General features: G+C 40.4%; 1 protein-coding gene and 1 pseudogene across 1 annotated transcript; both read right to left on the bottom strand.

Moving 5' to 3' along the window:
- Positions 1 to 12,567: 12,567 nt before the first annotated feature.
- Positions 12,568 to 13,617, bottom strand: LOC124105596 (UDP-glucuronosyltransferase 1A9-like). Its single transcript, XM_046462807.2, has one exon. It carries the CDS (start codon positions 13,504 to 13,506, stop codon positions 12,583 to 12,585), a length of 924 nt encoding a protein of 307 aa, XP_046318763.1. The 5' UTR covers positions 13,507 to 13,617; the 3' UTR covers positions 12,568 to 12,582.
- Positions 13,618 to 13,758: 141 nt separating this feature from the next.
- On the bottom strand, positions 13,759 to 22,052 carry LOC131424891 (UDP-glucuronosyltransferase 1A8-like; annotated as a pseudogene).
- Positions 22,053 to 22,060: the final 8 nt, after the last annotated feature.

The following is a 22,060-nucleotide window of genomic DNA, read 5'->3' on the forward strand; positions in this document are numbered from 1 at the left end:
AACAGAAGGGGGGAGATGCTAAGAGCCAAGTATATGATGCATGGCATTTTTGGTCGAAAGGTGACTCCAGCTAGCCATTGAGATGACATGATTATGTTAAGATTTGCATTCATATGGATATTGGACTGCTGCTGTTCACCTAGGCCGGCTACGGGACTCCTGGAGAGTTCCCATTGGTTGGGGAAGTACAGTAGGAGGGAGTTCCGGGGGAGGAGCTCTCTCTGCGGGTCCGGGAGGAGGCCGCAGGGGTGGAAAAAATCTGCCCAGGCGGTACTGGACATTGGCGGCAGTTTCAAAAAATAAACTTTGTTCCTGCTTGAGTGGCTCGTGATTTTGTGCCCAGCCAGACTGCGGCAGTGGTGTAACTGTATCCCAGCCCCAGTTCACCAGAGCTAAAAATGCCCTGAAAGTAAAGAGAAGGACCCCAGTCATCAATTCTAATGAAACTCACCAATAAATGCAAAAGACTAGAAGTGATTACTTTTTCCCATTGAAACTACTTTAGTTCTCCTGAATGATGATCTATGAGCTCTCAAGTGTTCTATCACACCACTGCAATTCCTCTGAAGAGACTTTTGGATTTTGGGTTATAAGATGCCATCGTTAAAATTCCCTACGTGGCACTTGAACAAGGCACACAAACCCATGCGCTTGACACACACACAACATATGTATACAATCACACATTCAATCACCAATGCTTGGGGGCCAGCCAAGCCAGTCCGAAGGAGGAAGCCTGGCCCCGCCCCCTGTGCTAGTCCAGAGGAAGCCCATCAACCCTTAAAACCCATCAAAGGGGGTGTGGCTACCAGCAAGGTTCTGCGGCTGATCCAGGTACCCGGTTTCCAACTCCCCCACCCTTAGCTGCCATAACTCAAAATATTTCCCACAAGCTTTTGGGGGTTGTAGCTATCAACGCAAAACAACAACTGTACAGGCACCTGGTTTCCACCTCAGAGACTAGAGTAGGGAAGATACAGGTGGAAGCTCATGTCCTTTCACACTGGCTATACCCACCACCCTGAATACAGAGGCTCAAGCTAGGAATAGACAACGCCACCTACTGGAAGCAAGGAAAACAGTGTTCTGAGAGACTTTTTTTTTTCTCTATCTTTCTCTCTTTTCTTCTCTCTCTTCCACAACTTCAACATATGTGAAACCAAGAACTGTGCATGAACAACCGAATTACCAAAGTAATATAATATAGAGGAACTGCATATACCCCACCTTCCCCCCATTTTTTTCTTTATTTCTATCTTTTTTTTGTCATGTTCTGCTACCTTTCCTATCCTCTACTATCCCCCCTCCCCTCCCCTCCCCTCCCCTCTTCTCTCTCTACCCCCTCTACTGACCTTCATTTCTCCCCCTTGTATTATTTTTCCCTTTCCCCTCATTTCCTCTTGTATGTTCTTTTGTATAACCCTGAGGGTCTCCTTCCATTTCCATGCAATTTCCCTTTTCTCTCCTTTTCCCTCCCACCTCTCATCTCTGTTTAATGTTAATCTTCTTCTCATGCTCTTCGTCCCTACTCTGTTCTTAGTTACTCTCCTTATATCAAAGAAGACATTTGGCATTTGTTTTTTAGGGATTGGCTAGCTTCACTTAGCATAATCTGCTCTGGTGCCATCCATTTCCCTGCAAATTCTATGATTTTGTCATTTTTTAATGCAGAGTAATACTCCATTGTGTATAAATGCCACATTTTTTTAATCCATTCGTCTATTGAAGGGCATCTGGGTTGGTTCCACAGTCTTGTTATTGTAAATTGAGCTGCTATGAACATCGATGTAGCAGTGTCCCTGTAGCATGCTCTTTTTAGGTCTTTAGGGAATAGACCAAGAAGGGGAATAGCTGGGTCAAATGGTGGCTCCATTCCCAGCTTTCCAAGAAATCTCCATACTGCTTTCCAAATTGGCTGCACCAATTTGCAGTCCCACCAGCAATGTACAAGTGTACCCTTTTCCCCACATCCTCGCCAGCACTTGTTGTTGTTTGACTTCATAATGGCTGCCAATCTTACTGGAGTGAGATGGTATCTTAGGGTGGTTTTGATTTGCATTTCTCTGACTGCTAGAGATGGTGAGCATTTTTTCATGTACTTGTTGATTGATTGTATGTCCTCCTCTGAGAAGTGTCTGTTCAGGTCCTTGGCCCATTTGTTGATTGGGTTGTTTGTTCTCTTATTGTCTAATTTTTTGAGTTCTTTGTATACTCTGGATATTAGGGCTCTATCTGAAGTGTGAGGAGTAAAGATTTGTTCCCAGGATGTAGGCTCTCTATTTACCTCTCTTATTGTTTCTTTAGCTGAGAAAAAACTTTTCAGTTTGAGTAAGTCCCATTTGTTGATTCTAGTTATTAACTTTTGTGCTATGGGTGTCCTATTGAGGAATTTGGAGCCCGACCCCACCGTATGTAGATCGTAGCCAACTTTTTCTTCTATCAGACGGCGTGTCTCTGATTTGATATCAAGCTCCTTGATCCATTTTGAATTAACTTTTGTGCATGGTGAGAGAAAGGGATTCAGTTTCATTTTGTTGCATATGGATTTCCAGTTTTCCCAGCACCATTTGTTGAAGATGCTATCCTTCCTCCATTGCATGCTTTTAGCCCCTTTATCAAATATAAGATAGTTGTACTTTTGTGGGTTGGTTTCTGTGTCCTCTATTCTGTACCATTGGTCCACCCGCCTGTTTTGGTACCAGTACCATGCTGTTTTTGTTACTATTGCTCTGTAGTATAGTTTGAAGTCTGGTATCGCTATACCGCCTGATTCACACTTCTTGCTTAGCATTGTTTTTGCTATTCTGGGTCTTTTATTTTTCCATATGAATTTCATGATTGCTTTCTCTATTTCTACAAGAAATGCCATTGGGATTTTGATTGGCATTGCATTAAACCTATAGAGAACTTTTGGTAATATCGCCATTTTGATGATGTTAGTTCTGCCTATCCATGAACAGGGTATATTTTTCCATCTTCTAAGATCTTCTTCTATTTCTCTCTTTAGGGTTCTGTAGTTTTCATTGTATAAGTCTTTCACCTCTTTTGTTAGGTTGATTCCCAAGTATTTTATTTTTTTTGAAGATATTGTGAATGGAGTGGTTGTCCTCATTTCCATTTCAGAGGATTTGTGGCTGATATACAGGAATGCCTTTGATTTATGCGTGTTGATTTTATATCCTGCCACTTTGCTGAATTCATTTATTAGCTCTAATAGTTTCTTTGTAGAGCCTTTTGGGTCTGCTAGGTATAGAATCATATCATCTGCAAATAGTGATAATTTAAGTTCTTCTTTTCCTATTTTTATGCCTTTAATTTCTTTCGTCTGTCTAATTGCTCTGGCCAGCGTTTCAAGAACTATGTTGAACAGAAGTGGTGAAAGAGGGCATCCCTGTCTTGTTCCAGATTTTAGAGGGAATGCCTTCAATTTTTCTCCATTCAGAATGATGCTAGCCTGAGGCTTAGCATAGATTGCTTTTACAATATTGAGGTATGTTCCTGTTATCCCTAGTTTTTCTAGAGTTTTGAACATAAAGGGATGCTGTACTTTGTCGAATGCTTTTTCCGCATCTATCGAGATGATCATATGGTTCTTATTTTTAAGTCTATTGATGTGATGAATAACATTTATTGATTTCCGTATATTGAACCAGCCTTGCATCCTAGGGATGAATCCTACTTGATCATGGTGCACAATTTTTTTGATATGTTTTTGTATCCGATTCGCCAGAATTTTATTGAGGATTTTTGCATCTAGGTTCATTAGAGATATTGGTCTGAAGTTTTCTTTCTTTGAAGTGTCTTTGTCTGGTTTAGGTATGAGGGTGATGTTGGCCTCGTAGAATGAATTTGGAAGTTATCCCTCTTTTTCTATTTCCTGAAGTAGCTTGAAAAGTATTGGTATTAGTTCCTCTTTAAAGGTTTTGTAAAATTCTGCTGGATACCCATCCGGTCCTGGGCTTTTCTTAGTTGGTAGTCTTTTGATGGTTTCTTCTATTTCCTCAATTGATATTGGTCTGTTTAGGTTGTCTATATCCTCCTGACTCAATCTGGGCAGATCATATGACTTAAGAAATTTATCTATGCCTTCACTATCTTCTAATTTATTGGAGTGTAAGGATTCAAAATAATTTTTGATTATCTTTTGTATTTATGAAGTGTCTGTTGTGATATTGCCTTTTTCATCCCGTATGCTAGTAATTTGAGTTCTCTCTCTTCTTCTCTTCGCTAGCATGGCTAAGGGTCTGTCGATTTTGTTTATTTTTTCAAAGAACCAACTTTTAGTTTTGTCAATTTTTTCAATTGTTTCTTTTGTTTCGATTTCATTAATTTCAGCTCTGATTTTAATTATTTCTTGCCTTCTACTTCTTTTGCTGTTGTTTTGCTCTTCTTTTTCAAGGATTTTGAGATGAAGTATGAGATCATTTATTTGTTGTTTTTTTCTTTTTTTAAGGAATGAACTCCAAGCAATGAATTTTCCTCTTAGAACTGCTTTCAATGTGTCCCATAGATTCCGATATGTTGTGTCTGTGTTTTCATTAATCTCTAAGAATTTTTTAATTTCCTCCTTGATGTCTTCTATAACCCATTGATCATTCAGTAACCTATTGTTCATTCTCCAAGTGATGTATGCTTTTTCCTTCCTTCTTTTATCGTTGATTTTCAGTTTCATTCCATTATGATCAGAAAGGATGCATTATCTCTACTCCTTTATATTGTCTAAGAGTTGCCCTGGGACATAATATATGATCTATTTTTGAGAAGGATCCATGTGCTGCTGAGGAAAAAGTGTAACTGCTTGATGTTGGGTGGTATATTCTATATATGTCAATTAAGTCTAGGTTATTAATTGTGTTATTGAGTTCTATAGTTTCCTTATTCAACTTTTGTTTGGAAGATCTGTCCAGTGGCGAGAGAGGTGTGTTGAAGTCTCCCATGATTATTGTATGATGGTCTATTAGACTCTTGAACTTGAGAAGAGTTTGATGAACATAGCTGCACCATTGTTTGGGGCATATATATTTATGATTGTTATGTCTTGTTGGTGTATGGTTCCCTTAAACAGTATGTAGTGTCCCTCTTTATCCCTTTTGATTAACTTTGGCTTGAAATCTATTTTATTTGATATGAGTATGGACACTCCTGCTTGTTTCCGAAGTCCATATGAGTGATATGATTTTTCCCAACCTTTCACCTTCAGCCTATGTATGTCTTTTCCTATCAAATGCGTCTCCTGTAGGCAGCATATTGTTGGGTCTTGTTTTGTGATCCATTCTACTAGCCTGTGTCTCTTAATTGGTGAATTTAAGCCATTAACATTTAGGGTTATTATTGAGATATGGGTTGTTGTTCCAGCCATATTTGTTTATTTATGTTACTAAACATGGTTTGTTTTCCTCTTTGATTATTCCCCCCCCTTTACTGTCCTACCTCCCACTGTTGGTTTTCATTGTTATTTTCCATTTCCTCTTCCTGTAATGTTTTGCCGAGGATGTTTTGAAGAGATGGTTTTCTAGCTGCATATTCTTTTAACTTTTGTTTGTCGTGGAAGGTTTTAATTTCATCTTCCATCCTGAAGCTTAATTTCGCTGGATACACAATTCTTGGTTGGAACCCATTTTCTTTCAGTGTTTGAAATATGTTATTCCAGGATCTTCTAGCTTTCAGAGTCTGTGTTGAAAGATCAGCTGTTATCCTGATTCGCTTGCCCCTAAATGTAATCTGCTTCCTTTCTCTTGTAGCTTTTAAAATTCTCTCCTTATTCTGTATGTTGGGCATCTTCATTATAATGTGTCTAGGTGTGGATCTCTTATAATTTTGCACATTTGGCGTCCTGTAGGCTTTTAGAATTTGGGATTCTGTCTCATTCTTCAAGTCTGGGAAGTTTTCTCGTATTATTTCATTGAATAAATTGCTCATTCCTTTGGTATGGAGTTCTATGCCTTCCTGTATCCCAATGACTCTTAAGTTTGGTCTCTTAATGTTATCCCATATTTCTTGGATGTTCTGCTCATGGTTTCTTAACAGTCTTGCTGAGCTGTCTATGTTCTTTTCAAGTTGAAATACTTTGTCTTCATTGTCTGATGTTCTATCTTCTAAGTGTTCTACTCTGCTGGTAGTATTCTCAATTGAGTTTTTAAGTTGGTTTATTGCTTCCTGCATTTCTAGGATTTCTGTTTGTTTGCTTTTTATAACCTCTATCTCCCTGTATAGTTGATCCTTTGCTTCCTGGATTTGTTTGTGTAATTCCTTGTCGAAGTGATCTTTCATTGTCTGATTTTGCTGTCTAATGTCTTCCTTGATACTCCAGATCATCTGAAGCATATATATCCTGAATTCTTTATCTGACATTCCATCTGCTGCAGCTGTTACTTTTTCTAAAGTTGAGTTGACCTGCATTGCTTGTAGTCCTTTCTTTCCTTGTCTTTTCATACTGCTTGCGTTTCTTTCTTCTTGGTGAAACTGTTGTGTTTTTGAAATTTTCCCCCCCCTATATATTTATATTGCTCTTGTATATTTGAAAAGTCTCCCTTGCAGGTGCGGGCGGGGGCTCTGCCCTGCCCCTCCTACCACGCCTGGGGACTGCTAGACCTGATCTGCAGGTTGGGCGCCGGTCTGCCCACCTTGCGGGCATGGTTGGCAGTTCCGCTCCGCCCCCACTCCAATTGGGGTCACTTGACCACCACACAGGCGGGCCGCTGGGCCTGATCTGGGCGCGGGTGAAGGCTCTGCTCTGTCCCTACTCCAGTTGGGGTGAAGTGTGTACCACGCTGGCAGGCCGCTGGGCCTGATCCGCCGGTCTGTCGCAGGTCTGCTTACCTTGCTGGCGCGGGCGGAGGCTCTGCCCTGCCCCTTCTACCACGCCCGCAGACCGCTGGGCCTGATCTGCAGGTTGGTCGCAGGTCTGCCTACCTTGGGGGCGCGGGTGGCGGCCCCGCTCCTCCCCTCTGGCTCGACGACAAAGCGAGAGAGACTTGGGTATCTGTGACTCACCCTCCCTACCAGGAGACCAACTGTTTCCGTCGCCGCTGGCACCGATGAAGTTCTCTCCTGGGCCGCTCTCCGATGACATCAGATCTCTGCCATGCTGGCATCCCCTGTTCTATGGCTGAATCCCATTTTCTTCTCTTCCAATAGGCGGAGCTGTGCCCTCTGAGCCGAGCTTCTGCCCTCTATGTGCTAACAGAAATCCCTGTACGGTGGCTCCTGGGAGTCTCTCAATCCTGTTAGTCCAGAGCCTTTTCACTTATCCGGCCCCTCCCCCTGTTCCTCCTCCCAGCCAGCCAGCCAGGTCCTGTTCACCAGAGGCGGTTCCCCAAGGATCTGATTACACTTGCAGCCTCACCACGTGTCCTATATCCCAAACAATGAACACCCTCTCTGTCATTCATCTAAGCCCCAGTGCTGTGGTGGGGTGATCTGGGAACCAACAGTTTAATTTTTCCGGACCCCTTTGGTGGGCACGCCCCCAGAAACTGGCGGCTAAGATCTTGGGTGTCGCCGCTGGTGTTAAGGGGAGGTGGGGATCTGGAATCCCCTCTGCTTCCCTACAGATATGCCCCCGGAGAGATTCCCGAGGTTTCCTGGCTGCTTGTATCTGGGGGGGTGGGAGTCACACACCTGCTAACGTGGATTCCTCTGGGAAGGAATTCTGTCGGCGGAACTCTGGTGATATCACCTCTCTGCTATGGCGGGCCCCAGGCTCCTTGCCGGAGTGTCCGAAGGGAGGGGTGGGACTGGTCTGTCTCTGGTTGGTTTCAGCTCCCGGTTCGCTATTTCATGAAGGCTTGGCGAGAGACCTCTTCCTGGAGTCCCTGCACCGCTCCTGCTGCGCTGCGCCTCGGAGGCTATCTGCCCTGACGCGGGGGCTGTGTGCAGGCAGCCGACAGTCGCCGAGTCGCGCGGGCAGCGGCTGGCGGGTCTGGACCTCTGCGCTGCGTGGCGGAGATTCATTCGTCTAGCACAAACTGTCACCTCCAAAATCCTACCAATTCCCAGCCGGTCTCTCTTTAGTGGAATTTTGCTAGGAGTTTCTCAGCAGGTCGAATCTAAGCGTATCCATGCGTCTCTCTGACCCCATTGTTGCGGAGGTACTGAAAGCGCTGCCTCCCCACTCGCCGCCATGTTGGATCCCTTCTTTATTTCTATCTTACTTTCCTTTTCCTTCTCTCTTATTTCTCTTTTCTTCCTTTTTTTTTCTTTTTCTTCATTCGTATTCTCTCTATCCAACTTTCAATCTCCTAACTTTTGCTATCTAAACATAGGGTAACTATCTAAATACAGATAGGAGGTTGAGTCTATACATTCTTCCATAAATTACCAGTCTATTGGTTAGAGTTCTCCAAAGGTGCTAAGTTAGTTTAACCTCATACCCTCACTCCTTTCCCTCTAAGTATAACATCCTTCATCTGAAATTAAGTTTTCTATATGCCACCAGATATGGTATGCCTTTTATGAAACTAATGAATATATTCTTAAGTAGTAATTAAAACCAATATCTATAGACTTAGAATCTAACTATAAATGTATTAATAATGAAAACTTGTGCTTAGATAATGTACTGTTGATATTGGGAACTGTTAACATTGTCTTTCTCCGCAAAAGAGGGATGTTGGAGCTATACAAGAACAATACAAATATATAAGGGGAAAAACATTAACACAACAGTTTCACCAATGCTTCCTTTTCACTAGACAGATGCAGTTCAGACTATGACACCTCTCCTCCAGCAATACAAACACTGAATGCTTTCCTGAGAGACACCTACCCCTCTGAAACAAGGATGCAGAAAAACACACATTTCATAGCTCTTTGGATGAAAATTTACACTTGTACATGTGCTGTCCCCAGGATCTTAATCAAAGAGCCCTCCGAAAATTTTGCTTTGTGTTTATATTCATAAATTATACATAAATACATAATCTTCCAATATGTGAAAACTCGTGCACACACACACACATCTTCTATGCACATATAAAACCAAATATTTTATTTCCTCTTTAAAACTATAAGTGTATTATATAAACCAAGCATTTAAAATCTCTGTGAAGTTCCATATGTTCCATATTTTATAGACATTTCTATTTGATGGTGATATAAAATCCTATGCAGCTCTGGATCTCTAAGCCACTCTGGTGAAACCATAAGCCATGTTAATCTCAGTGTTCATTCAGGAAATTGAGGCCCAATCTAGGGTGGAGGGCAGGGCATGCATAGGGCCTGGGTGCTGCTTGGCACTGTACTGATCTAGGACAAAGGGGAGAGAGCTTTTAAATGGATCAGCTTTTTATGGTCCTGCCATATGCATCTCCTTGCTTGGTCTTAGCAAGAGCAGGAAACCATGCCTGGCTTTGACTCACCTACAACTGTCGCCTCCCAGTGTTTTCAAGGAGCATTATATTGTGTTTCTACCAGCTGGTCAAACAGACTCTTAAAAAAAAAACCCTGCCAAATGCAGAAAGCTGTGTATGGTTTTCACACCCCTAACACTGTAGTCTCCCATCCTTTTAGAATGAGAATTCTTTCACTATCCCACCAGTTGGCTAAAAGGATACTTTCACTAAATACCTGTGAATATATAAGAGAATGGAACTGTTACAAACTCTACTGAACATGCAACAGATGAAACACCCATAGTCCATCCCTAATAAAATCACACACTGAGATAACACAGCCTGCTCCACTATAATCTAGTTACAGTACTTTTGTATTCATCAAGACCTTTTCAGTTGCAAAGAATTGAATCCCACTTTAAACTGCCTAAATCACAGTGTTTTTCAGGTATTGGGTCCAATAAATATACATGGTATCACACAGATAATAAATATTGGAACTGAAAAAGAAAAAATAGGAATAAGCTGGACATAAAGTTGCAAAAATTGTTCTTTAAACTTCAGAAAATGAAAATTGCCTTTGCTCAAAAAATGTCTAAACAATTTTAAGAAAAAAGATGTTATGTAAATGAAGCACCTAATGGATATTTTAAAAGCCATATGCACAAGTAAAAAGAAATACATATTCTTGGGTGAAAAAAGAAAAAATAAACTTTTCACTCTTTCTCACATGAGTGAAAATAAGTAATGTAATATTCACTGAAACGTCATAATTACTTTTATTTTTCTGACCTCAACAAAATAACTTTAGGGGCTGGGGATGTGGCTCAAGCGGTAGCGCGCTCACCTGGCATGCGTGCGGCCCGGGTTCGATCCTCAGCACCACATACAAACAAAGATGTTGTGCCCGCCGATAACTAAAAAATAAGTATTAAAAAATTCACTCTCTCACTCTCTCTCTCTCTCTCTCTCTCTCTCTCTCTGTCTCTCACTCTCTCTTTTAAAAAATAACTTTTAATTTTATGAAAAAGAACACGTTATGAGGATCACATGATAAATTAGAAATATGAATAGGGACTATAGGCCTTGTCCTCCCAAGTATTCAAATCTTCTTAATCAAAACACATTCTGCAGCATAAACAGAAAAATAAGTCAGTGGAATAAAACAGTTCTGAGCACACACCAACACATAGAAAATTACAATAATATGTATATAGTGTAATTAAAGTGACAGATAATGGAATTAGTATTAAACTGAGTTCTGATAGTAGACTATTATTTGAGAAAATACAAAATGCTCTTAACACTGGAGGAACAAAAAGCAACAAAACATAATCTGCAAATTGTTAAGAGTCTTTAAACAAGTCTGGATGGCGCCTGGCATTTTGCCACAGGGAGTGGTTTGAGAAGTAACACCACCGAGCCATTAAGTGTGGCGATCCCTTATTGGTTGACTGTTGTATCGAGTTTATGTTAATTAAGATAAGCTGTGTGGAATGTATATATACCGCTCCTGTCCTACAATAAACAGCTTCCACTTTAGCTGTATCAATCTACACAAGTTGCTCGTCACCTCCTGGTTATTTTGCTGCAGCCGGACTGCGGCACCAAATAATGTGTCCATGAGTCAGGTTTGGAAAAACCTAAAAGGTTGAAGTAGTGAAAATTATACGGAAGAGTTAACCAATTGGAAAAATATTCATAGCACATATAAAAGAGCTGTGCTATGTTCCTAATAACACTGGGCCACATTTGTGCCACATAAATACACACACACACACACACACACACACACACTTCAGTGCAATGAATGAAGAACAGAATTAGGACCAAAAGAAGTTGGGACACAGGACTATCCTTGGAGAAAACTAATACAATTAGATGTTTCCAAAGTGTACTTAAAGGTCTTTTTGCAAAAAAGAAAACAGCAACACTGGAAGAGTTGAAAAAAATAAAACGATGTGCAAAGATGTTTCTACATCTCAGGTAAGGAAGGACACAAACAAATTGGGATCCTGAACTCTTAAAGAAAACCTTTACCAGTTTGACTCGTGAAATCAAAAATCCTACGTGCCAAACATAAAGAACAGCTCCAAAACATTTATTCATACCACATACTAAAAAGCTGGATTAATATCCAAATAGAGAATTAAAGAAACTAGTTCTAAAAAGACAGATAGCCATATTAAAAATGGCTAACAAATGTGAATAGTAAAATCCCATGAAATGCAAATGCCCACATATTATGGAAACAGAAAGCAAAAACCAAAGCTTGATTTTTCATTCATAAAATTAACAAAACTTAAAATTTATAACATCTGGAGCTGGAGAAGGTATTAAAAGCTACAGCTCCCATACACTGCTGATCATAGAGGAGGGGTTGCTCAAGACTCTGAAGGTTAGTTAAGCATAACATGAGCATAGCACCTAACCAACAGCTCTACCCCTAAGACGCTCCTAGGATACAAAGAAAACAGCAAAAGTAGGGAAACACAAGAGTGGAAGAGAATACTTCAGAATGGTTACTGCAGTCTTGTTCAAAGAGGCAAAAAGCAGAAAAAACCTTTAAATATCTATCACCATTGGTGGGTTCAAAAGAAAAAGGTCCTTAAAGCTTTCAATGCAATTACTAAATGAAGACGTCAACTTTATAAGTACTGAATGGTGAACATGACTACAATACCTTGCCAAGTGAAAATGCAAGGTAAAGAACTCATGTACAAAAAAATAAATAAATTTAAAAAAAGAACTCATGTACACTTCACTATTAGATATTATTGAATAAAATAGGTATAAAGTTTGCATTACATAAATGCATACATATTCAGTAACTTCAATAAAAAGAAAACATGCATACAAAACTGCTAAGAATACTTGCCTGTAGGATTGGTAAAAAATATAATAATAAAATGGTTCACATCCTAATATGTTTCTCTGGGTTTTTCTGAAGCAGTAATAGAAAGAGAGCATAAAAAATGACATGAATGGGGCCTGGGGATACAGCTCAGTTGGTAGAGTGCTTGCTGAACATGCACAAGGCACTGAGTTCAATCCCCAGCAACTCCAAAAACAAACAAACAAACAGATAAAAAAGAAATGATATGAATTCCATCAATGATATGCACATAAATATCAATGAGGCCAGCTTTATAGAATTTGCTAACCCACACTTAATGAATAGGCACCAAACAATTGTTAACCCAGGAAGAAATGCCAGATACAATACAATGGATATTAAAGGAATCATAGCTCAGTAAGGGTTCTTTCTTAACGCCCAAAGCAAGGTTTTCCGCAGTGTGCTAAAGGAGACACAACATACCTTGGGTAGTGGCTTCCTCTGGTGGCAGTTGATTCCACCAATGAAGATCATGTTGGGCATCACAGGTCTGGGATAGTCCAAAACAAAGTCAGTTCTTAACAACCAAATGGATATTTGGCTGAAGAGATCACCTATTGTGACAGGTGATGGGAGAATTTCACAGGCAACTTCCAAGGCAGTTTGGAAAATATAAGGGCAAAATAAATGCTCTTCCAAGTAGAATAGATGGTTCCTTACTCTCTCCATGAAACTCAAAGCATCTGAAGACATTGAGAAAAATCTGGGAACATAAGACAGAGGACTAGGGCACTGTAATCCATCTTCAAAGTAATAGCAAAACACTCCCCTGGTAAAGACTACGGATGGAAGTGAAAAGTATTTGGAAACAACTAGGCCACACACATCAAAAGGATCCAAAAACACTGCATCAAAAGAGGTCTCCTTTAAGTATTCCACTAGTTTCTTGTCATTAAACAAACTCCTACACCGTGAAAAACTGATGTCAAAAAATGCTTTGGATGAACCCATTGCCAGACTATACGTACTTTGTTCTGGAGTTTTCCATTGAGTGTCAATAAAAAAGTTGAATATTCGGTCCAAGTCCTCCAGAGTGTAAGAAGTTGAAAAAGTCTTCATCGTAAAATTCAGTGACTGTCCCAGTTGCCAACTCACCTCTGGCATGATAGCAACCACCTCATTCCCTCTGTGGACGAGTTTCTCCACAACTGACCGCATGGTAAACCAGTGGCTGCCATCCATGGGCACCACCAGCAGCTTGCCTGCCTGGGCAGAGCCAGATGCCAGCAGCAGACACACACACAGAGGAAGAGTGGCAGGCAAAAGAGCAGGAGCCATGGGATAGCTGAGCCCAGAACAATCCAGCTGCTTGGACACAAAGCTCAAGGGATACAGAAGGCAGAAGAAGTCCAGGTACTTAGATATCAGAACAGTTCATGTGGGTGTGCTCATCGATTTCTGAAAAGATATTATGCCCGCTGTCAATCATTTACTCAGAGGAGCCTTGATTAATGAATAATATCTGCTGACCTACGTGACTTATGTGTTCTCCAGGTTTAGAATAGCTTATAATCTTTGCCTCCTAGAAACATATGCCCTGTATCACAATGTGACTTTAATAACAGAATTACTTGGCAATGGATTGGGACTTTGTCATCTGGAAGGATTAAAAGGCAAACCTCAATAAACATTACATTTTAGAATTTATTCAAAATACAACCCAGACTTTATCTTCAGAGCACCAGAGACTCTTTGCTCAGAATGAAATGGGAGATCCAGCTTCAAAGGAACTCCTGGAAGGGCCTCAGTCCTGACCTGCTCCCGGCAGGTGAATGGTGGTTCATCACTGAATGTGCCATGGACACACACTGCTGCTGTCTCTTCTACTTTCAACAGGAGTCATGCTCCATTCCCAAACACTCTGAGGCCTCTGAAATGCCACAACAGGATTGAGAGCCCGCTACATTTGACCCTATGTGGCCACCATCTCTAGTAACTCGCTTTCTCTTGACTCCTCCAGAGCAGCAGGTCAATGCTTGCCTCAGCATTATGGAGAATGCCTCTGACTTCCCGTATGATTTCATGTCCCAACCAGAGATTTAGAGATCTGTTGTGGATCCATGACCCATGAGCCCTCCCTGAGGGATGTAAGTGCTTCTCTCCCACACTCTAGTGAGCATTCTTTGTGGACACAAAGTCTCCATGTTCTCACCCTCCTTCCACAGGACCCACACTATGTCCAGCCAGAGAAAAGTACACAGCAACAGTTTGTTCCACTGGACTCAACTGCATTAGGCAGTTTTACATACTTTCACAGGTGAGCACAGTGGCATTTCTCCAGTAATACCACAGGGAGAGTCAAGAGAGCGATTCCACAGACAAACTAGGGGCATCACCCTTGTTAGGAACACACAGTGGTTCCTTCAAGACCTGAATGTTACCAGATACTGGCTGTATCACTGCTTTGGCAACTGTCATGTTACATCATTGTCTTTAGAAAATCAGAAGGAGGAGAGTGACAACAACAATACGTGTGATCTGGAGTCTCAGAATCCACCTCCACACAGAAAGCTCAGTGAACAATCATCCTCAGACCAGGACACCTTTTGACACTCCAACACTTGGGCATAAGCCTGAGGCCACCCAACCAGTTTGCAGAACTGAGTCACACTTGGCTTGGAAGGGGTGGAAGAAGGTCTCACTCTGACAATGCCAACCCTCCTCCTTCCCCAGACATCCACACCACCACACAGGATGCTTTCCCTGGAACATGGCTCCACAGAAGGAGAGGAGATATGCGGCCATCATCCAGCCACCCTAGCATTCCAGGATCCCTCCAGGACCCCACTCCACTATCACCTCAAAGGCAACCCTGGTGGAAATGGCAGTGAGGAGGCGGGGATCATGGTGACCAGCGTGTGCACCTTGCTGGACCTTCAGTGTTGCTGTCAGCTAAGATGCTTCAACACAGATACAGGCGAACCTCAGACCAGCAGAGCTGGTTGCCATAAAAAGCCCAATGGGAAGTTCAACCTAGCTTCAGTCCTAGATGGTTTCTTTCCTGCCCAGCTCAATGCCCACAACATTCGCCTCACCAACACAGGGAAGGTCCCACTTTCTGGATTCCAAATTGTCAAAGGGATTACAATGCCTTCAATTAGAAAGTCAAACAGTATCCCTAATCAGCAAAAAATCAGGGCCAATGACAGTCCTCTCCTAGAGACATTCCCATCTCTGTGCATTTAAGACAAGTGTGGAGTTAGGCCTGCTACACCTCCAATACATCCAGCCACAAGGTACCCAAGGCTCTGAAAAAGAAGAAGTCCTGAATTTACCATGAACATAGCGTCAGGCCATACCTTTCGAAAGAAAGGACTCTGAATAACCTCAGAACCCAGCCTGTACCCTCTGCCCAACAGCAGACCCCAAAGACTAGAATAGCCACCCAGGTTATATATCATATAATCATCCTCACCAGAAGCCATGGCAGTACTCAGCCAGGAGCCCCACTTGGTAGCACAATCTAGATAATTGCTTCAAGAGAGAGTGGAGCTCAGCAATGACCACCCCTGGTGTCAGAACAAAGGCATGTGGCTCAAGAGACTGAAGAGTGATCAACAGGCCTGCCCTCCTATTGTGGAAACTAGCTCACCCTCTAGAGTCACAGTGTAGGGAGCCAGATTAACATGACCACAGCCATCTTCGTTCATAACCTGGCCTGATGAATAAACCTAGCCAGTCCCTGCACAGTTACACTGCATACCACAGAAAAACAAAACCACTATGGTGTCACTGGAGTGGGTCATGGAAGAATATAACGTTGCCAGTGCCAGGAACGTGCCTGGCATCTTTCATTCTAGATCAATAAAACCTAATGCATTCTTGCTTGGGTGAAGGCCACCTTGGTTGTGACCACTACTATATAAGTCCACTCCCTGGAAATGAAGTTGCAGGGATCTACTGGTCATTGCTTCCCTTGACCAAGAATTTGTCCAAAATTCCCCATTATTCCTCAAATCTTCAATTCTGATTTTCTATGAAACTTGTTGGTCTCTTGACATCTTCTGCTTATGGCTGAGATTTCTTTTCTTTTTTAAGAATTTTTAAAAAAAATTTAGTTGTAGTTGGACACAATACATTTTTTATTTTTTATTTTTATGTGGTGCTGAGGATCAAACTAAGTGCCTTCCACATGCTAGGCGAGCCCTCCACTGCTGAGTCACAGCCCCAACCCCATGACTGATATTTCTTTATGTAGGATAACCCTAGAACACCCAGGATATACTAATCAGTAAATGAAGAACTATGCCTCAAGAGTACCAGTGAATGTCAGAGCAGGCAGTTGTACCCTGAAATGCACACACACCAATGTGAAATAAAAATATATTTAAGTAAATGAATCATGATAACTCCCAAAAAACTAATAAAGTTGCAATCATTGATTCTAAGGAAATGAAACACTAGATCATGGCTGAAAAAGAATTCAGAATAATGTTCAGAAAAGTCAGCGAACTACAAAGTCACATGGGTAGAACTTTTTGGAAAATTTGGGAAACACATAAATAAGATAAGAAGTAGCAAAAAATTAACGTTTAAAAAAAGAGAATTCCAACAAGATGTCCTACACAATGAAAACTAAGAGAAAGTAGAGGTAGCTATAAGTTTATCAAGCAAACTTGACTTTAAGCGAATAATTGTACAGGAGACTCGAGATGGCAGAGCACTGAGGCCAGCACTAGTTTGCTCCTCTCCAGAAGTGCAATTAACAGACACCCCTCTGCATGGAGGAATTAGAGGTCTTCTATGATGCCAGACTCTTGATATCACCATTATTGCCAGAGAGACTTGACACTGTGTTCCCAAACACAGCTAACAAGGATACAGGAACATACATATAAAATCCCACTATCATCAATGTTTCCTTCTCAAAAAATCGATGCTGTTAAGACTATGACACCTATTCTTCAGCAATACAAATACTGAATGCTTTCCCAAGGGACATCTGCCAATTTTAAACACTCACTCCATAGCTCTATGGATGAAAATTTTTACAGTTATACCTGTGCTATACCCAGGCTCTTAATCAAAGGGCCCTCTGAGATCTTAATTCTTCTTTGAGAATTGTGCTTACTGTACGTTTATATTTATAAATGTATATAGTCGCCCAATATATTAAAGTTGAATCCATATATATCCTTTAATACACATATAAAATCAAATATTTTATTTTTAAAATATGAATGTTATATAAAAAACCAAGCATATTTTAAACTCTCTATGGTTCAATGTTTTATAGGCATTCCTAAATGATGGTGACAGAAAATCATATACAGATTCTGACTTCCTAAAACCCTCTAGGTGAGCCACCCTGACCTCACTGTGGGTTCAGGAAAGTGCAGGGCCCCACCCCAGGGCAGAGGGCAAGAGCACAGGCAGTGCCTCCTGGTGACTGGCACAGTGCTGATAGAGGGTAAAAGGGAGAGAAGCCTGTTGAATGACTCAGCTTGTTAAGATCGTGCAACATGTATCTCCTTGCTTGGTCTCCCCGAGAGCAGAAAGATATACCTAGCTTTAACATGCCTGAAGGCACAGTCCCCCAGGCTTTTAGAATGAGCATTAGGTCGTGTTTCCACAGGTGAAGAGAAGAACCTCTCCAACACCTGCCAGCCTGGGAGAGAATAGGATTATGCCTCAAAGTATACTGATCAGGCCAGAAGACAGAACTACAGATAAAAAGGCATAGTCCATCCCTAAGATGCTCAGATAATGTATGAATTGTTCCTCACGAATTTAGCCACCATGCATCTTCCAAGAACATTAGTTTTGTATTTGTCAAGATTATTTCAGTTGCAAGTGACTGCATACAATTTTAACGTGCCTGGACCAATAATATACTCATGTGTTTCAGTAAAGCAAAATAAGTGGTGAAAATACCAGCAGGGGGAATGATTTGCAGAAGCTGTTCCATACCAAATCAATCTTACAAACTAAGAAAAAATATAGGAATGTAATTAGATATTAAGTAAATGCACAAAACTGCCCTTTAATTACCAATAACCAGTTCAAAATAAATAAAAATAGCACTGTGCACAAATAATAAAATGCTTAGAAATATACTTTAAGAAGGAGAAAAATGCTTATGCAAATAAAATGAAATTTTTTTACTGATGGACGTTTAAAATATCTATAGAGTAATGCAAGGATACCAGGAGGAGGAAGGGAGGGAGGGAGAGGAAACAAACTGGGGAATGAAATGAACAAATTATGTTTTGAGCATGTGTGACTATGTAACAATAAAGCGCACTGTTCTATATAGTTATAACATTTTAAAAAGTCACCTCAAAAATAAATTCAAAGTAGGCAGATTCTAATATAAGCCGACCCAATGAAATAATTTTGTGTTACCAGATACATATTCTTCCAGATGATTGGACAATGCTGATTAGTGAAAGTAATTAAATATTAACACCTAATTGTATCTCAAAATAAAAAACCTCTGAATGAGTAAAAAGGATACATCTTCCTGAAAAGCAAGAAAAAAAAACCAAAAAAACGTGCCAATCTTCTCAAATTAATGAAAACATTTAATTTAGGCTTAAAACAAACAGTTTGTTGTTATTTTTTGGACCTTGACAAAACAATTTAACCTTTTATGAAGCAGCATACATAAGGACAATCACCTAGGAAATTTAAAAACACAGATAGTGAGCCACACATATTTGAGCTTACCACAGAGCAAATTACTGAGAACACAGTAGTGCCGAATAAGCAGATAAGTCAATGGGGAAAACAGTGAGAGTGCCGATACAAATGCAAAGAGCAGGGAAAATAAACACACACACACACACACACACACACACACATATATATATACATACACACACACACACACACACACACATATATATGCAGTTAGTGCAATGGATGAAGAATGGAATAAGGATCAAAAGGAGTTGAGACATCAGGCTATCAGTTGACAAAACTAATAAAATTTGATATTTGCACTGTGTATTTAAAGGCAAAAAGAAAAAAAATAGCAATACTGGAAGAGTTGAAAAAATAAAACATGATGTGGAAAAATGGTTCTACATTTCAGGTCAGGAAAGACATAAATGAGTTGGGATCCAGATCTCTTAAAGAAAACCTTTACAATTTAACTCCCCAAAATTGAAAATCCTCCATGGTAAAAAATGAAGAACAGCTCCTGAACATTTATTCATAGCACATATTTTAAAGCAGGATTAATATTCACATAGAAGATTTAAAAAACTAGTCGTAAAAAGACAGACACATTAAAAATGACCAACAAATGTGAGCATGAAATTATGAAGAAATGCAAATGCTCAACATATCTGTGGAAGGAGGAAGCAAAAACCAAAGCAGTTACACTCAATGTTTTGCCCAGAAATTTGATAAAACTTAAAAGTTGCAATATCTGGAGCTGGAGAGGGCATGTAAAAGCAACAGCTCTCATACACTGCTGATCAAAGAGGGGAGTTCCTTAGGACTCAAAAGTTATTTATAAACATAACATGAGATAGCATCTAACCAGCAGCTCTACTCCTAGGATGTTCCTAGGATATAAGGAAAACAGCAAGAATAGGGAAACAGAGCTGGCAGAAAAGATTCTAGAAGAGTTGAAAAAATAAAACATGATGTGGAAGAAAAAATAAAGGAATGTGTTTTACACATTTACAATGTGGTTTATAGTCTTGTTCAAAGATGTGGAAAAAGTTTAAATATCTATCACTATTGGTTGATTCAAAAGAAAAACAGTTTAAAGCTTTCAATGCAATTACTAAATGAACACATTATAAGTATTAGATTGTGGGCATGACTACAATACATTCCAAGTGAAATACAAGGTAAAGAACTCATGTACACTTTATTATTAGATATTACTTATTTATATTTTAAAACCTTTATTTTTATTTATCCATTTTATGCGTAGGATTGAACACAGCACCTCACACTTGCTAGGCGAGCACTCTACTTAGGATCTAACACAGCATCTTGCACATGCTAGGAGAGCACTCTACTGCTGAGCCACAACCGCAGCTCCATTATTAGATATTACTTAATAAAATATGTGTAAGGTTTGCTTTACATACATGAATACATATAAAATAATTTCAAAAAAAGAAAAGTATGCATACAAAACTGCTCAGAACACTTTCCTAAAAAATGGCAAAAAGGAATATCTTGCAGGTGTTTCTTGGGGTTTTTCTGTGGAAGATTTAGAGATTAAGCTGAGAAATGACACAAATCCCATCACTGATATGCACATAAATATCAATGAGGACAGCTTTATAAAACTTGCTAATCCACAGTTAATGAATAGAAACAAAACAATTGTTAACCCAGGAAAAAATTACAAATACAATGGATATTAATAAAGAATCACAACTCAGGACGGAATCTTTCTTAACACCCAAAGCCAGGGTTCCCTCCGTGTGCTAAGGGAGACACACGTACCTTGGCCAGTGGCTTCCCCTGGTGACAGTTGATTCCACCAATGAAGATCATGTTGGGCATCACAGGTCTGGGATAGTCCAAAACAAAGTCAGTTCGCAGCAACCAAATGGATACTTGGCTGAAGAGATCATATGGTGTGACAGGGCTTGGAGAATTTCAGAGGCGATTTCCAAGGTGGTTTTCAAGAAATATGGGCAAAATAAACGCTCCCCCAAGTGGTTTATAAGGTTCTCTACTCTCTGCTTAAAAGTCATGACATCTGAGAACCTCATTAAAAATCTGGGAATGTAGGACAGAGGACTGGGGCACTGAACACCTTCTTCAAGGTAATGGCAGAACACTCCCCTGGTGAAGACCACAGATGGGAGTGAAAAGTACTTGGCAATAATTAGACCACACATGTCAAAAGGATCCATAAACACTGCATCAAAAGAGCTCTCCTGTAAGTATTCTACTAACTTCTTGTCATTAAACAAAGTCCTACAATGGGTAAAATGTAGTTCAAAAAAACCATTGGATGAACCAAATAATGTAGACAATAAATGATGGTCCGGATTATTCATTTGAGTCTCAGTGAAAACTTTGAACACATGTTGCAAGTCCTCCAGAGTGTAAGAAGTTAAATAAGTCTTCATGGTAAAATTCAATGACTGTCCCAGTTGCCAACTCACCATTGGCATGACAGCAACCACCTCATGTCCTCTGTGGACTAGTGTCTCCACAAACGACCGCATGGTAAACCAGTGGATGCCATCCATGGGCACCACTAGCAGCTTGCCTGCCTGGACAGAGCCAGATGCCAGCAGCACACACAAACACAGAGGAAGGGTGGCACGCAAAAGACAGGGAGCCATGGGATAGCTGAGCCCCTGCAATTCAGCAGCTTGGACACAAATCTCAAAACCATAGCAGGCAGAAGTACAAGCATTTTATGTACAGCAGTAATCCTGCATTCATCAATTCATAAAAATATTTATACACTGCCAATGATTTCCTCAGATAAGCAATGATTAATGAGTGACCCGTGTCTACATACCCGATGGGTATCCTTTCCAGAGAAGAATAGCTTATCATAATGTCAGGGGAGAATCACAGCTCATACAGCCATGTGAGAATAGAAACACAATATAGAGCAATGACTTTGGACTTTACAACTCAAAAAGATGAAAGGAAAGTAAATATGAATAGAGGCTGAATTGGGGTATTTTTTCCAGAAGCAAAATTTGATTGTATCTTCAGATTGCTAAAGGCTCTTTTCTCAGAAAGATACTGGCTACCCAGCTTCAAAGGAAACACTGAAGGTCCTCAGTCCTCCTCAGTGGCACGAGCTTTATTCACAAACAACACTGCCCTGGATCAACCTTTCCACACTTCCTGTTCTGTTTAACCCAGGTTTCATGATCCATTTCCAAACCTC

The sequence above is a fragment of the Marmota monax genome, unplaced genomic scaffold, assembly GCF_021218885.2.
Source record: "Marmota monax isolate L192 unplaced genomic scaffold, Marmota_monax_Labrador192_F-V1.1 WCK01_AAM20220418_F8-fsc01716, whole genome shotgun sequence".
Taxonomy (NCBI): domain Eukaryota; kingdom Metazoa; phylum Chordata; class Mammalia; order Rodentia; family Sciuridae; genus Marmota; species Marmota monax.